The sequence below is a fragment of the Bactrocera dorsalis genome, chromosome 2 (assembly GCF_023373825.1).
Source record: "Bactrocera dorsalis isolate Fly_Bdor chromosome 2, ASM2337382v1, whole genome shotgun sequence".
NCBI lineage: Eukaryota > Metazoa > Arthropoda > Insecta > Diptera > Tephritidae > Bactrocera > Bactrocera dorsalis.
In genome coordinates, this window is record NC_064304.1 from 75,652,382 (window position 1) to 75,669,999 (window position 17,618).

The 17,618-nt window shown below is 36.6% G+C and overlaps 3 protein-coding genes across 9 annotated transcripts in view; 1 reads left to right on the forward strand and 2 right to left on the reverse strand.

Moving 5' to 3' along the window:
* Positions 1–17,618, reverse strand: part of LOC105226404 (dnaJ homolog subfamily C member 16) — a 623,397-nt gene that overhangs the window by 540,314 nt on the left and 65,465 nt on the right. The window lies entirely within an intron of this gene.
* LOC125776613 (uncharacterized) overlaps positions 1–17,618 on the forward strand; it is a 217,393-nt gene that overhangs the window by 114,485 nt on the left and 85,290 nt on the right. The gene's annotated exons all lie outside the window — the stretch shown is intronic.
* LOC125776646 (uncharacterized) lies at positions 1,624–15,714 on the reverse strand. The gene is made up of 2 exons (XM_049450112.1): positions 13,308–15,714; positions 1,624–13,239 (listed from the first exon to the last, which is right to left on the reverse strand). Exon 2 carries the CDS (start codon positions 11,620–11,622, stop codon positions 10,402–10,404), a length of 1,221 nt encoding a protein of 406 aa, XP_049306069.1. The 5' UTR covers positions 11,623–13,239; positions 13,308–15,714; the 3' UTR covers positions 1,624–10,401.

Sequence of the window (17,618 nt, forward strand, 5' to 3'; positions counted from 1 at the left end):
TATTATTAGAGATTTGCTGCAGCTAATTACTGGTTAATTAATTTTTTTACACTGAAATTTGAATAAACACATGAGACTAAAGAACCAATACAATTTTACATGCCTACGTCTATAGCCAAAATAACACAAATGGAGCTAATACTCGTGTATTAAAAACAAAAACATGTATACTCGTACAGACATCTCGAAATATTTAAGGAGTCATAGTACGGTGTTGTTGATAAATTTTCCCAATAGCGATTTTACATAGAGGTAAAAAATCAAGAAAAAAATATTTTTCATTAATACAAAAAAATAAATTGATAACAGCAAACATAGACTTTCATTAAATTAGCTTCTATTTTAATAAGTAACTTTCTAAAAGATAAATGAATTTAAATTACAGTTTGAGACAATATTAAATTTGTTTTTGTTTTTAAGAAATATATGTGGGACCGACAGACAACTAGAAGTGGACGTAACTTTTAAACACATACTACTGTCAAATGCAACACTTCAAACCTGACGAACATAAAAACAAAAAGATGAAGACAAGAACAACGAAGAGACGTTATCGCGTGACTCGACGAGATCGACAAGTCTTTTCATGGTCATAAAACCTGTAAGATGTATTTCAGCGTAATTTAAAATATTTTAGTAATTTCAAATAAACTTAATTTATATTTAAAATAAACATATGTGATTTTAAATATAAACCTACATTTGGGGGCTCGCCCAGGATTGAATTTAAGCCAACCGGAAAATTTTTTCTGTAATTTTCAAATATCAGCCGGTGTACATATATTGAAAACATTTGTGTTGCACCAACAACGCGTTTTCTTAAAAGTAAAAAGTGATTCAGTGGCATCAACCGACAGATCACAGTACAAGAAACAACGAGTGTTCAGTGGCTCAACTGTACAAGAACAATTTTTTTCTTCGCGAATCTTCTATGAGCAGCAGCACCAAGCATTATAAGTGCGAATGTGAACGCGAAGAATGCGAAAGAAGACGAAAAGAAGCTGAAGAATGAAAACTATTCGAAGACGAGAAGAAGTTGAAGAAGAAGAAGTAAGATAGAATGCCTAACGAAGAAGAAGAAAATAAGTTAAAGACGGAAAATTTAATAAGAAGAAGTTGAGGTAAAGTAACCTAAAGCCAAACGAAGAGGAAGAAAATAAGTTAAAGACGAAAAAGACGGAGAATCTAATAAGAAGCAGTTGAGGTAAAGTAACCCAACGCCAAACGAAGAAGAAGAAGTTAAGTTAAAGACGAAAGATGCGAAAAATCTAAAAGAGAAAGTTAAGGTAAAGTAGTTACGATATAAACAAAGGGTGTAACACGAAGGGTGTAACACGAAGTTTAATGTAAAGAAGTTCATTGTAGAAATTAAGCTAGACAAAGGAAGTAAGACAAAGTGAATGTTAAAGAACGTAAATGTATAGAATATGTATATACGTAACTGAAAGAAACGAAATGAAATTTTGTGAAATGCAATATACATTCGTAATATCCGATTGATGTAAATTTCCAAAATATTTGTTTTTTAAATTGAAAATTGAAAAACTGTGAACTAATTCATTCTCAATAATATTTGAATTTGTGTGTAATTTATGAAAACTAAACTTTACTGTATTCATACATTCTGTTCGAATTATCAGTTGTCCTACAAAATAATTTTGATGTAATTCTAAAGAAAATACTTAAGCTGTCTTAAACTAAGATATATTTTTAAATGACTTTATACGTACGTATTTTATATAGTTGATTAACATATATTTTAATGTTGTAAACATGGATGCAGACGCTATTTAAAAAATGACAGTGACGACTTTACGAGTAAAAGACAAACTAAGGGAATTGGGACTAGGAGTAAGTGGACGGAAACATGAACTGAGGGAAAGACTTCTCCAACATTTAGGCCTGATTGACGACGGTGACGATGACGAAAATGAAGAGAGCGATTGTCAGTCCAATCAGTCTGAATGCGATACAAAAACGGACTGAACCATCTGCACCTAAAGGTTGTTCACATTTCACGCTTAAAGATATTGAAGAAAGCCTTTCTACTTTTGATGGAACAGATACGTCTGATATACAGAAATGGATCGAACAAATAGAAGAAATTGCAGAAATAGTAAATTGGAATTATGTACAAAAATTCGTTTATACGAAATAGTTATTGAGGGGTGCTGCAAAAATTTATGTGGGTAGTCAAACCGGGTTGCGCGATTGGAATTCTTTAAAATTAGCACTAACTAATGAATTCGGAAATAAGTTATCAGCAGCCGATGTGCATAAGGTGTTAGGGAAAATACAGAAGAAGAAGAGCCGTGCGAATCGTATCGTGAATACCTATATGCTTTGATGGAAAGTAAAGCTATTCTCTACCAAGCCAAAACTGTGACAGAACTAAAAGAACAGTTAGTAGTTTACGAAAAAATCAAGCAGGAACCAAAAGTTGAAAATCTGAAGAAAGCGGATATACATGATAAAATAAAACAGGAGAATTCGTTACCATTAAGAATCGATAAAAGATGTTATAAATGTAGTGAACCTTCGCACATAGCTAGAGATTATCCGTCAAAGCAATTCAAATGCCTTAAGTTCCAGAAGATGGGACACAGATCTTTTGAGTGTAAAGTAATAAAAGGTGGGAAAACTGACCGAGAACACAGTCGTGTTAATTCAATTGACGAACTTGCAAGATTTAATTTAAAATTTAAAAATATACGGATTTGTAATGTAGAAGTGAGCGGCTTATCGATACTGGTTGTAACTTGTGTTCAATGAGATGCGACACATTTAATAAGTTGAACAGATATGTAAAGCTAACAATGGAACAAAAGCAGTTATTTGATATTGGTGCAGCGAAAATATCGACGATAGGAAGCTTTGATATACTCGTAGAAGTAGAAATTTATCAGAGTATCGTTGACCTGACGTTTCATGTAGTAGCAACAACCGACATTAGTTACGAAGTGATTCTGGGTAATTTAATATTGAAACATTTCGATATGTTGTTTCGTGAAAATGGGGTTGAATTTAAAGAAAAGTTGTCTGGGCCGATTAATGATACAATGAGAGTCAAAGATAATTTAACAAACGATGATGACTTGATGACTAATATTTTTTCAAATATATATTTTAACGTTGATATAAATGAACAAGACTATGATTTAACTCATTTGAATAAAAAATCAGCAGAGGCGGTGAAGCAAAAGATAGAACAGTATATACCAAAGAAAGACGATAGTTCACCAGTGAATATGAAAATTATTCTTCCCGACAAGGTTCCAGTTTATCAACCACCACGAAGGGTATGTTATGAGGAGCAACAAACCATAGATAAGCAAGTCGCACAATGGTTAGATGAAGGTATAATACGTCCTAGTTGCTCAAACTACGCTTCGTCTGTTGTACTAGTATCAAAGAAAAATGGCACAAAACGACTTTGTTGCGATTATCGTAAACTAAACTATATTCGAGATAGAACAGTTGTTGCATATATGGATGATTTAGTAATCCCAGCAAAAACTGAAGAAGAAGCTCTAGAGAAATTAGGAAAAGTATTAAAGTTAGCTTCTGATAAGGGACTGAGGATAAAATGGGAAAAATGTCAATTCCTTAAGAAGAAGATAGAATTTTTGGGCTATACTATTGAAAATGGCACCATTAGACCGAGTGAAGTTAAAACAAAAGCCGTTGAAAAGTTTCCGTTACCACAGACTAAAAAGGCGGTACAGAGATTCTTAGGCTTAATGTCTTATTTTCGTCGTTTTATTAAAAATTTTGCATTAATCGCAAAATCTTTATCAGACTTAATGAAGAAAGACGCAGAGTTTAAAATGTGTGACGAACACTTAATTTCGTTCAAACAACTGAAGACAGCTCTTATTCAGACACCAGTTCTTGGACTATTTAATTCTAAAGCAGAGATTCATACAGACGCATCAATGTACGGATACGGAGCAATTCTTCTCCAAAAGAACTCAGAATATCAACAGTTTCATCCAGTTCAATTCATGAGCCGCAAAACAACACCTGCAGAACAGACTGTAACGCTTTTACGATGACTTTACAAAAAAGAGACGTACCTTTACGTGCAGGAATATGATTACCTTATTAAGCACAGACGAGGGACACAGACGGTACATGTAGACGCTCTTAGCAGAATTTCTTGTTTAATGATGGAGGATTCATTAAGACATCGACTTAAAGAGGCGCAAATGAGAGATATGTGAACAAAAGTGGTTCGAAAGTTTTTGGAAGAAAAGAGCTACGAGCTAAATTTTTACATCCATAACGATATACTGTATAAAGACCCAGATTTACAACTGATTGTGGTGCCATCACGGATGGAGAAAGAGATAATTGAGATTGCACATCGTCAAGGACATTTTACAGTGAAGAAAACAAAGGACTGCTTAGAGAAGGATTTTTACATTCCTCAACTAGAAAAGAAAGTTACAGAAATTGTAAACAGTTGCATTGCCTGCATTGTCGTCAATTCGAAATGTGGTAAAAAAGATGGCTTTTTAGCACCCATTGATAAAGAGGATAAGCCTTTGTTGACATTCCATATAGATCATGTTGGTCCTCTCACAGCGACACGAAAGCAGTATAATTATATATTTGTAGTTGTGGATGCATTTTCGAAATTTGTGTGGCTCTATCCTCCAAAAGATACGGGCACTGATGCAGTGATCGATCGATTAACGAAGCAAGAAACCACGTTTGGCAATCCAAGAAGAATCCTTACAGATAGAGGTTCAGCATTTACATCGCACGCTTTTGAGGATTATTGCACAAAAAATCATATTCAGCATTTACTTATTACTACTGGAGTACCAAGGGGAAATGGCCAAGTGGAGCGTATACATAAGATAATAATTCCCATGTTATCAAAGCTTTCGAAAGATAATCCAGATCAGTGGTATAAATTTATTGGCAAAGTCCAACAATACATAAATAACTCTCCTCCGAGAAGCACAAAGATAGCACCATTCAAATTGTTAACCGGATGTGACATGAGACTTTCGGATTTACCACGATTAGATGAAATTATGGAAACGGAAGCTAGTGAATCGTTCGAGATAGATCGAAACGAAGCACGACACATAGCCAAACATAACATTTCGGCTATTCAAGAAGAATATCGTAGAAATTATAACCGAAAACGCAAAGAAAATCGAAATTATAAAGTGAATGATCTAGTAGCTATAAAACGTACTCAATTTGGACCAAATCTGAAATTGAAAAGAAAATACTTTGGACCGTACAAAATCATCGAAAAGTTATCACACGGACGTTATAAAGTACAAAAGCTTGGTGACGTATTTTAGCGTAATTTAAAATATTTTAGTAATTTCAAATAAACTTAATTTATATTTAAAATAAACCTTTGTGATTTTAAATATAAACCTACATATACATACAATTGGCTTAATTTTGTACAACAACCGTAAGATCGAAATAATTCCACAATTTATATATACATAAGTATTTTTTCCAACATTTTTACATGTATTTAAATATGAACGTCGCTGTTCCCGTTATTTTAAACCATAGCTGTAAGGTGAATTGGTGTGAACGTATCCGTACGAAAGCGTAGCGAAAAGTAAAAGTACCCATACACGACACACAAGTGCGTTCGATCGGTATGTGTGCGCATGCGGTTTACTCGTGTTTGGGATTGTGCGCGTACCGATCCATGTTCCCGAAAATGTTTGATTTTTTGTGTATGGCGTTGTGTGCGCACAAAATTTCATTTCTCTCGTATCGCCGAACAGTGAAGATCGCGGCCGAACAATGGTGTTAAGGGGGGAGCTTGCTTTAGAGGCTTAAAAAAATCGATTTTTTTGAGGATTTTTTGGAGAGGGAAAAAATAAGTGATTAAATCAAAATTTCTAGGCTTTATTGTTATATATTTGAATATCTTTCACAAATTTTTTGGATACGAAATTTTTGATATTCTGCCTTTGGAAAGCAATTGCCTGATGTGTCTCGCATGTGCATTTTTCGGACGGCGGGCAGGATGCAGGTCGCAATTTCTATCGGAAACAAAAAATTCAAAGAGATTAATATTTTTTAATAATTTATCTTCTAGTTAAACTAAGAAAATTCAAAATTAAAAGAGTAACATTTTTGAATTTTTTGAAAATTTGAAAAAGTGGTTTTTGACCAAAAAAAATTGTAATTTATGTTGTTTAAAAATATCTTCCAACTTGACTTTTCTTAATTTTTTTAGTTTAAATAGAAGATAATTTTATGCCAATGTTAATAAACTTTGCCCTAATTCCATACGACGTTTTGTTTTTTTCTATCCTGCCCGCCAATTAAGAATAATCGTAAAAATGAAAAAACCGAGAAATCGCGCTTCAAAGTATTCGCTTTTTGCCCAAGCGCTCATATATCTGTTAGACGCTTGGTCACTATTTCCCTTCTAGCTTCGACAATATTTCGAATTCCAACTTATAACTGTGATGAAATATTGTTAGATAATTTTTAAAGAGATTTAAGCAAAAAAAAATCTATTGTTTAAAGTTTCTAAAGCAGGCCCCTTAATAAAGATTTCGTATCAGAATTTATTGATCTTATAAAAAATGAATTGGCAATTTGGCAAACGAAAAGTGATAAATACAAAAAATAAAATTGAGAAAAATAAAAGTTGGAATAACTTATTAACGAAATACAAAGAAATCGATAAAAGTGCTACATTAGAAATAAATTCGGAGAAATGTTCCGCTTGCCTGTCGCACATGTTCACTGTGTGAAGAACGAACGCAAAATGGATTTGCGTGTCGTGTATGGGCGAAACGAATGCACACAGATCGAACGCGCATGTGTGTCGTGTATGGGCCTATAATGCTGAAGCATCATATGTGCATTCGCATTGCAGTTGAGGCGAAAGAAGCGGAGCAAACTAAATTTTATAAAGTGATCGAAACAATTCCACAATTTATATATTTTTTTTTCCAACATAGTATATATGCATATCAATATGAACGTTGCTGTTCCCGTTATTTTAAACCATAGCTGTATGGTGAATTGGTGTGAATGTTTCCGTACGAAAGCGTAGAGAAAACTAATGCTCAGGCATCGTATGTGCATTCGCATTGCAGTTGAGGCGAAAGCGAGTGAAATTCAATATATTAAAATATTCTTATATTATAACTAAACACGTCAAGGAACAAAAGCGCCTAGAATTTTGTAATAGCGGTAATTAAAAAAAGGTATGTTATACAGTTTAACTAAATTAAGCAAGAGTATGCTCAGAACAAACTGCAACAGTGAAAGGGACCATGAAGCAGCAAAGATAAAGGCAGATGACCTGCGAGTTTTTCATTCAGACCGTGAGCGATCTGAATGATTCAAACATGGAAATAACACCGCTAATCGAGAGCTCTATGTATGTATGTCAAAATTGTTGAAAATCATTATTTATTTTGTTCACAGATCTATGAAATAAAAAATCACATCATTAATGGCAGCATTACATTCCAAAATCACTGGATTAGCCATAATGTTTTTATGATTTTTAAAATACTGGTTTTCAAGGGAAAGTTGCCTTAAAAAATAATCATGAATTTTCAAGGTTAGCTGGTAGTATGTACTTCATATGTAAAAAAGATAAAGGACCCTGTTTTCATAAAAAATCCTTTCTTTACCTATGAAAACATAAATTCTAATCCAAAATGGGGAATTAACGGAAAATAACAGTCGGAAAAGAAAGAGAATAAATAAGTGTTCGAATTTATGAGGAAAATCAAATACCTGAGTGCCGGATTATACAGTCAATAATGGAAAGCAATTTAGTGTCCGGATTACCGCGTTGTCCGGATTAGATAGTATCCGAATTGTATTAATCATCAAAAATCGCTTTATTATTTTTCTAAATATTCTTCATTTGAACCAATTGTTGAACCACTTTGATTAAGAAGTCATAGTCGTAAGTTTTTGGTCGAGATGCAAATTTAAAATTACTGTAAACAATAGCGCACTGAATTTTTGATAACTCTGCCTGTAGCATTAGAATGCGCCAGTTTTACCGAGTAGAGGGGGTGGATGCTAAACTCATTTAAACATCCTGGGCCCCCTAGGCGAATATTTTGCCTAGTTTTATATATACGGGTAGGCCATTTAAAGTTGACCCATTTGTTTCTAAAAAAAAAGAACAAAAGAAAACAATGTTTTTTGTTCATTTCAAAAATAATTTATTTTGGTCCAAGGGGATTTGTTTCAGCTAATATTTAAAAATTAGATCGCGTAAATGGGCACCTTTAGCTTTGACAGCTAAATGCACTCTTTTTTCGACATTTTCCATGACTTTGGCCAATGTTTCGGATGATATGGCGGCTGTTTCACGTCGAATGTTGGCTTTCAGTTGAGCTAAGGTCTTTGGCTTATTAGCGTATACCTTGGATTTCAAATAACCCCACAAATAAAAGTCTGGTGGCGTCAAATCTGGTGATCTCGGTGGCCAGTCAACATCACCATTTTTCGATATCAATCGCCCGGGGAAAAATGGTCGCAATAAATTGATTGTTGGTCGAGCTGTATGGCATGTAGCCCCGTCCTGTTGAAACCAGAAGTTATCCATGTCATTTTCGCGAATAATGGGTATCACAAAATCCGTTATCATGGCTCGATAACGCTCACCATTGACTGTTGTCGTGGCTCCATCATCGTCTTCGAAAAAATACGGTCCGATGATCATATTCGCGCAAACACCGCACCAAACTGTTACTTTTTGGTCGTAAAGAGGCTGTTCTTCAATTAATTGAGGATTTTCGGTGGCATAAAATCGGCAATTTTGCTTGTTTACGCCTCCATTCAACGAGAAATGTGCCTCGTCTGATATGATGAGTTTTCGTTGAGTTAACACAATTGAAAAGTTATTTTGAATATAAAGCTGAACAATTTCAGCGCGTTCTTTTGGAGTGTACTGTTCCATGGTATAAATTGTCTTCGAATGACGCTTCTAACGCGGTATGACATTAGCCGATTTGTCAGCGCTGTTAAAAGTTACAGCGTTGCCAGATGGGTCAACTTTAAATGGCCTACCCTGTATAATCTGATGCATGTAATTCGGCTTACTGTTGGTGGAGTAACCGAGACCGCAGAATATTAGCTGTAAGAAGCGATTTTGGTTTTAATAGCCAATTGTATTTGGTGTAAATAGTGGTGCTTGAGGTAATAACTGATTTTGCGTACTTTGACGACTTTTTGAATTATTATACCAACAAAGTTCTTTGCTTTTATTAATTTTATTTGCTGTTATTTATAATTTATTATTTATCGGTTTGGCACACCGGTAGTTTATTATATGCCTTTTCTGTATTATCGGCAATGTTTGGACTTTATTTATTCTCGGCTTATGAAGGATAGTAACTCCACGCCTGGCTTAGATATGGCCAGAATGGGTACTCCTTAGCCCTGGAGTTAGGGCTGTGACAATAGATGGATCTTGCGAGAGAGTGGCCGGTAATTGCGAACGGCTTCGATTCGTGGAGTAGATACTTTTGTATACTTAATTTGAAGCTTTGTACAGCTGATCGCCATAACTCACTTATATGAGGAGCGCTTGGATAGATCCGATAAAAGCGACCTTAGCTTTGTAAGCGTAGGTGCGTTAATGTATCGCATTGGGAGTATTGTAATCCGTTAATTTCCTTTTTGATTTTTTTTATATTTGAAAATTTGTGCCTCAATGGGGCATCATTGTATTTAATGTGTAGATTTTTCGACTTTTTGAAAAATTTGGTATATATAATATTTAAGTGCGTATTAATTTGACAAGTAGTAGTACGCCATCGCTCTAGGATTTGTTCAGATTTTTTTTTTTTGTTTTTCCATTATTGGCGAAAGCCATCCTGCGGGGCCGAAAATTTGTATGTCCTTTTAATATAGGGACTGTCAGAGGTAACTCTAACTTTATTTTTTATACCAATTTGTGGAGTGTTGGAATATTGTGGCTCTAGTGGTAGTCGTACAATGTACCGGCCATTATTTGATCGAGTAGTTGTGGCTCTCGAGTAGCGCTTACAATACTGATCTTGTGGAGTTTTATTTAATATTCGGGGAAGTTTCCCTATCTCTTGAACTTTCCTTAATTGTGAATTAAGGCATTTGTTTGATTTTTTCTCAACTTGAGTTAGTGTGGTGGTAACTAGTTTTGTAACTAGTCCACTTTGTGTTTCACTGTGCAGCGTTTGAGATTTTTGTGCCTTTGAGCAGCATGGTGACTGTTGACAATTTTTAGTATTTTCAGTTTCCGGATTTGCTTTTGCAATTAAACTCTTGGTTTGTTTTATAAATGCGCTTCTTTGGGGTGAGATTGGATATCTGCTGTAATGAAGCATTGTATGATGTCTTTTATGACAATATAAGCAGTTAAATTTACTTTTGCAATTTTTAAGATTATGTGTATGGGACACGCAGTTTGTACAGTCTTTTTGATCTGACAAAGTTGTTCCTTTCGTTTATATTAAGTTTTTTAAACTTTTCGCAAGATTTTAGCTTGTGCCCACTTGTGCATAGTTCGCATGACGTATGTATTCTTTGTTCGGATGTGAACGATTGTATTTTGTTAAAAATTATGTTTGATTTGTTTTTGCTTCTAGCTTGGGGTCTATTTAAGCTTCTATTTTGGTCGTGTTTAATTTTCTTAGTTTTGATTATTTTTTCTTCTAACCTTTCCGCAATTTCATATTGCGTGGTGAGAAAATCTTTCATTTGTTGCCACGTTGGGCACTTTCTTCGTGATGAGAGCGATTGCTCCCATAGAAGTAACGACTTGTCTGGTAATGCGGCGGTGCAACTGTTTACCAGAATTGGGTCCCAGCTGTCCGTGGGGATATTAAGTGTCGATAGAACCGACAAACAATTAGAAACAGTGGATTCTAGTTTAATGAATTCTACACTTGTTTCTTTCTTAATTTTAGGCAAGTTTAATAGTGTCGTTACTTGCTTATCGACCAGTATTCTTTCGTTTTCAAATCTAGCTTTTAGAGTTTCCCAAGCCAAATTGAAATTGTCGTCATTTAATGCAAACTGTTTAACTATTTCGCCTGCTTGACCTTTTGTTTTGTATCGGAGGTGATACAGTTTTTGTGCCTTTGATAGTTGTGGATGGTTGATGTAAACGGCTGTGAACATGTCCCGGAAGGACGGCCATTCTTCATAACCTCCGTAAAAGGTTTCTGCATCACATGCAGGCACCTCGAGTTGGATGCCTGATCTTGCCTCTTGGTTGTCTATTTGTGGCAGCTCTACTCTACTGTGGGGAGTAGGTGCAATTGCTTTAATGAGCTTTATTTGATCGGAGATCATAGCTTTTGTTTCTTCGAACTGGTCTAAGCAGTTTTCGTATATGGCGTAAGCAGATAATTTAAAATTTTGTGGCAGATCTGAATCGTCAGAATCTACAATGGCGTCATGAGCCGTTTGGAGGCGAGTCCAAAATTTTTTAAGATTTTGACCTTTTACTTCTAATAACGATTCCGAGTGTTCGTGAATCGGTAAAGAGGCAAATCTAGTGCAGTATCTTATTAAACTGTCACTTTGTGAAATGAATTTAGCAACCTGATTTGAGCGTGTAGCTCCTGCAGGTGTATTTTGATTGTTATCAACTTTCATCATTTTTGATTTTTTTCTTTCTTACTATCGTATTATATTTATATGAGATGTTATTTTTTTAATATATATTTTGCTTTGAATATACATTACATTAAGCATATATGTATGTATGTTTGTATTTAGTTTTTTTTTGTCGATAATGCTAGTTGTGTTATTAAATTGTCTCTTGCTTATTTCTTTACCCTGCTTACTGCAGTTTTTTTGTTGTTAAATTCTTGCAGGTAAATACTTGAACTATCTAGTGCTGGTTAGGAAAGTGTATTTAAATACACAAAGCCAAGTATAAATACGCAATAAGTTTTTAATTTGTTAATATGTATAATGCCGGCTTATTATCATCCAATCCGAAATCTTTATTAACCGTATTAAAATAGCGTTTTAGAATTGTACATGTACATATGTACATAAACCAAGAAAAATTACATAAGTATATTAACTGAACTGAATACGCTCACTTCGGTTTTGGTATGATATGGTTTGCTGGGCATATGTACATATTTCGGGCTAATGCGTTTTGTTCCTCCTTCTTTGCTCCAGCTGGCTGCCTCCTTCTGCTGTTGTTTTGTTGTATCTATATTTGTTTTAATTATTCGCGCCCGTTTGATCCGTTTTTATGCTTTGTTGTTTAGGTGCTTTTCGCGCCCGATTTATGTTTTATTTGGTTTTTGTTTTGATTTTCTTTGTAATTTGTTTTTGTGTTTGTCACTTCAACTTTTTTGTAATTTTTGTATTACATATACTTAAATATGTTTTAATTTGTTTTGTTTACCGCACTGTTTTAATGCACTTTTTTAAGTTTGTGTTTTGTTTTCTCATCACCACATTTTTTGTTATGTGCGTAAATATGTATCATTAGGTATAAATTTATATATGTGTATACATATGTATGTGGTTTATTTTTTGTGTCACTGCACTGCTAAATTTATGTTTCGTGTACATATAATATGCGGATGTTGTTTATTGTTTTTTGACTGGGTCACTGCACTTTTATATTTTTTTTTCGTTTCTGCACTTCATATCACTGCACCACAATTTAGTTTTAATTTATTTAAATATTAAATTTTGTTTTCTTTTTTGCCTTATAAAAAACCGAAGGTGCCTTTCGGTAAGGCTCGAAGGACCATGAATATAAATACACAAAATTTATGTTTGATAAAAACAAATTTTGTTTTTATTTTCACAATTTGATTAATTTGATGGAATTATAATTTTTAAATTTATAAATGTTATACAATTTAATTTTATTAAAATAGGTGTCGACAAACGAGGATCCTATTCCGACCTGCTGGAGCTGGTGATCGAGTTTTTATGGATGGAGGTCGAGAGGTTTACTCGCGGTAGAGTAGAGGTGTTGACGCGGTGCAGTGTCTCAGCGAAAATCTTGTAGATGAAAGTTGATGCGTGGAAATGTGAGGAACAAAATCGTGTGGAAAGGTGTCGACGCGGCGCAGTATCGAACGAATGTATAAAACGATTGTGGCTGGGCGGCCTTTTGTTAAGTGGGTTTGCTGGTGTGGTGAGTTATGCTGTAGTGTCATCAGCTGTAGTGAATGGCGATGTAGCATTAGAATGCGCCAGTTTTACCGAGTAGAGGGGGTGGATGCTTAACTCATTTAAACACTGCCAAAAGAAATTGTAGATTTGAGAAAATAACTTACGAATGGTACCATTATTAAAAATCTATTCACCTTTTGTTGGTAGTTCCATAGGAACCGAGTGATAACGGAGCTTTTTTAATAATGTAACTAAATTGATGATTCAATAATTTTTTTTTTCAATTTTCGTTTCAAACTCAGCAGATTTATAATTATCTGTCAAACCATAAAGTAGAAAACAATCAACTGAAATTTTGAAACAAAAACCGATAACTACGAACTTTAATACGCGACAGAATGATAAATTAATCGTGATGGCTGCAAGATTTGTATTTAGTTTAGGGATGTACTGCTGCATTCTTGATAAGGATGTTTCTATTGTTTTCCTGATAAAGATGTTTTTACTATTTTTCTGATAAAGATTAGCCGATGAGCCGCTGTGGTTCGTCTAACCGATAGTGATGTTTGTTGAGGTGATAAGCATGTTTACCTATTGATATTTGATATTTATATATATTCGTCTGTTTAGTTGATAAGAATTTTGGGTGATCGATGTGTTCCTTAATTCGTGGCATTCTTCCCAATTTTTAAACAAAAACTTCAGAATATAGCGCATTTCTTCATTATTTTCACTCATTTTTGAACAACTGTAAACTTTTTCCAACTTCCCTGAATTTAATTTCTTTATTATCTTAAATGAAGCTTAAAATCTCAATCTAAGATTGGTGGCGGTGGAAACATACGACTGCAACCAAAAGACTTTTTCGACTACCCAATACAATTGAAATAAGACCAAATTAGTAAATTGTTTATAACGATAGAAAATTAGAGAAATTGTGAAAATGAAAATGTACATTCCGTGGTTTTCATGATTAATTAAAAGAAAACGATGTAAAATTCATTAAAAGCTACTAAATAATTTTCATCACTAACGTTACAAAAATAGGTCGTCGTTCCTTCTTTAGTGTCAACAACTGTCTTAATTGTGTCGTAAGTGCTTAATAGCGTTTGAAAAGATACGCTACTCCCGTAGTATTTCATTTTGCTATTGCTACCGTTCTCCCTTTGACGGGAACCGTAACAGAGACATAGCAGAATAACGAAAAAGTATGCTCTGTTTGGAGTTTTGCCAGGTGAAAAACTATAGGAGTAGTAATTGCCAAAAATGCAGTGCTGTGCTATAAAAATGAAGGCAACTAAGTTTTTGGCAAAATTGTCCAGATTCAAAAATATACCGATTAAAAAAATACCGCAAACGCTTGGTTTAGATATTAAGTAGATATTCGAGTTTAAAGTTCAAAAATCGCAACATTTCAAACAGGCTACATTACATTTAACACACTATATGCACATATTTCACTTCAGTTAATTAAATTAAACTGCAAACATTCTACTTATCTTACTTTTTTTTGCAAGTTTTTTAAGTAAGAAATCTATATTGTAAAAATTCCTTTTTGCACTCGTTGTGGACGTCATTTATGTGCTAACAACAACTGTAAACTTGGGTAAGGCTGAGCTCAGGCTACTACCGGGGTCACAGCTGGCGGATAGTGGACGGCCTACGTTAAGTAGGTTAGCTGCGAATAGTAATACGCAGCCCCCGACCAAGAGCTGCAGGAGAGGAGGGCTTGGCTCAAAACGCCTCACGCGCCCAATGAACCTCCCGCGAAGAGGCGAGAAGATGCCGCCTTAAAATAAGCGTCCACAACCCCCACCGGGGTTGCACCGAGGGAGACCCTACCCAAGAGAGGGAGGCAACAAAGCAACGAGGGAACAGAAGACGACGAAAAAACTCTGGGCAAAAGCCCATCAGAATGGAGACCAGTAAAATTCTGATTATGGTGTACTGGAAAACCGATTCGGATCAGATTGACAAAGGGCTGGGGAGGACAGTATTCTGCCACCTCAGTAGATAGGAGTGACATCTTATCGAAATGGCTGGCAGGCTAATACTGCTCTCACCTCCGTCTCGTTAAAACCATGGCAGGTCTTCAAGTACGTTCAATGCACGTCGCCAAAATTTCTTTGGCCGTACAGGTTCAGTTGAGACGAGCTCCTGATTCGTGCCCGAACCTGGCTCTGAACACAGTCTCCCATAAGGACTTGTGTCAACCCTCGCGTGGCCTCCCTGCTTGCATAGATAACCACGGGGTTCTTTAAGGGCGACTGTTACAACGTGCGGAGATAGCGGCTTGAAGCGGAGACCCAATAGAATAAAATGAACACACCCCAACAACAACAAAAACCCCAACAAAAAGAACAACAGAACAAAGATGGACAAGAAGAGGAATACGGGACAGTCTTCCGTAGAAGCAGTAGGGTACTTAGATCCCCCGTACTTATCGCTACTCCAAAACAGCCAGACAAAATTGGAGAAGACAGTCTCAAAGGAGACTCCGATCACACAAGCAGCACTGGCAAAACAAGGAGAAGGGAAGAGCACCCCAGCTGCCACTAAAGAAGGAACTCAAAACTCGCCGAAACAAGAGTACATCACCCAAATGAGACGGGCAGAAGAGGAGTCCCTAGAAAAGTGCAAAGGTATAGTGCATAAAATGAAGTTGGCGATGGCAAAACAAAAGAATGTCAGCATGGACGTCAAGAATGGAACGGCACAGCTAGACGAACTCTTCGACGTCATAAAGAGCTACCGCAGAAACTGGCTCACTGCAGAAAATGAAAAAAGGCGAGCACATCTAAGCAGACGCATCACGACTCCCGAGTCAGCAACCTCGAAGCGCCGTGCAACGAGCCCTGTGGAGCCGCGAGAAACAGTGCGACCACGACACGAAAACGACGGCCAGTGGCAAAAAGTTTTGTCTAAAAAATCCAGACAGACCCACGCAAACGAAGGAACGAGCGAAGAAGCGCCCAAAAACGCAAACAAGAGGCAACAAACCAACAACGTGGCTGCAAGCCAGAAAGGAAACAATAGACCTAAACGACAAACAGAGGCCGTTATAATAAAACCAGCTGAAGGGAATAGCTACGCCGAAGTCCTCAAGAATATCCGTAGCAAGGTAGATCCTAAAGAAGCAGAGGTCAAGATCAAGGGGATCCGCAAAACAAGAGCCGGGGCCCTATTACTAGAGCTAGAGAAGGGACAGTCCACAAAGGCCAGCTCAAAACTAAGGCTACCATAGAAATCAGAGACCTCGACTCGCTCACAACAAAAGAGGAAGTTGCAGTGGCTGTCAAAGAAGCGCTACAGGACCCCACTGAAGACCTATCAATTAATATAACAGCTCCCAACACAAGGGAGCAGGTAAGGGCATATATAACGCTGGACCAAGACAGGGCAGACACACTGATGCGACAGGCACGCATCAAGATTGGATGGGTTAATTGCAGGCTACGGCTAAAAGAAACCCCCAAAAGGTGCTTCCGGTGCTTCGGACCAGGCACTTAGCCTGGGACTGCAAAGGGACCGATAGAAGAGGACAAGGTGTTTGCATAAAATGCGGCCAACCAGGGCACAAACTGAAAGAGTGCACAAAGCCTCCTTCATGCTGCCTTTGCGAAGAGGCTAAACACGAACAAGCCGATCACATCCCGGGCTCCGCCAAATGTTCGATATATAGGAACTACCGAAACAGATGAAGATCTTACAAGCCAACATGCATAGATGCAAGGCCGCTGACGCACTACTCTCGCAAATGGTGATGGAGAACGAGTACGAGATAATCATCATAAGCGAGCAATACAGAAAAAAAGAGAGAGGTACATGGCTAGAAGATAGCAGCTCAACCGCCGCTATATGGTTACCACCAGAGAGTAACGCCACCACTGTAAGCAATGGGAAGGGCAACGGTTTCGTCTGGGTCAAGTGCGACATCTTTACAGTAATTAGCTGCTACTTGACGCCAAGCGATAGTATACAGGAATTCCAAGGAAAACTCGACAATATAGAGGACACAGCAAGGAATATAGAAAGACAATTGATTATCGCCGGAGACCTAAACTCCAGAGCCGTAGAGTGGGGTATGCCAAACACGGACTCGAGAGGAAGGCGAATTTTAGAAATGGCTGCGCGGCTAGGTCTAATAGTGCTCAACACGGGAAATGCAACCACGTTCAGAAGACCGGGATGCGAGGAAACCACACCAGACATCACCTTATCAACAGAAGTCATGGCAGGCTCAATAAGTAATTGGAAAGTCCTGGAGGACTACACCGGCAGCGATCATCACTACATCTCTTTCATGATCGACACTGGAAGAAACGCTCACCAGTTCAGAAAAAATAGAGGAACACGAAAGTGGAATATCTCGAAACTAGACACATCGAAATTAATCGCCGCAATAGACTAACAGAGCCCATCTAGCGACCTCTCTGATAGCAAGAAGAACAGTCGAGCACACAATGCTTACCATAACCAAAGCCTGCCAAAAATCAATGCCCAAG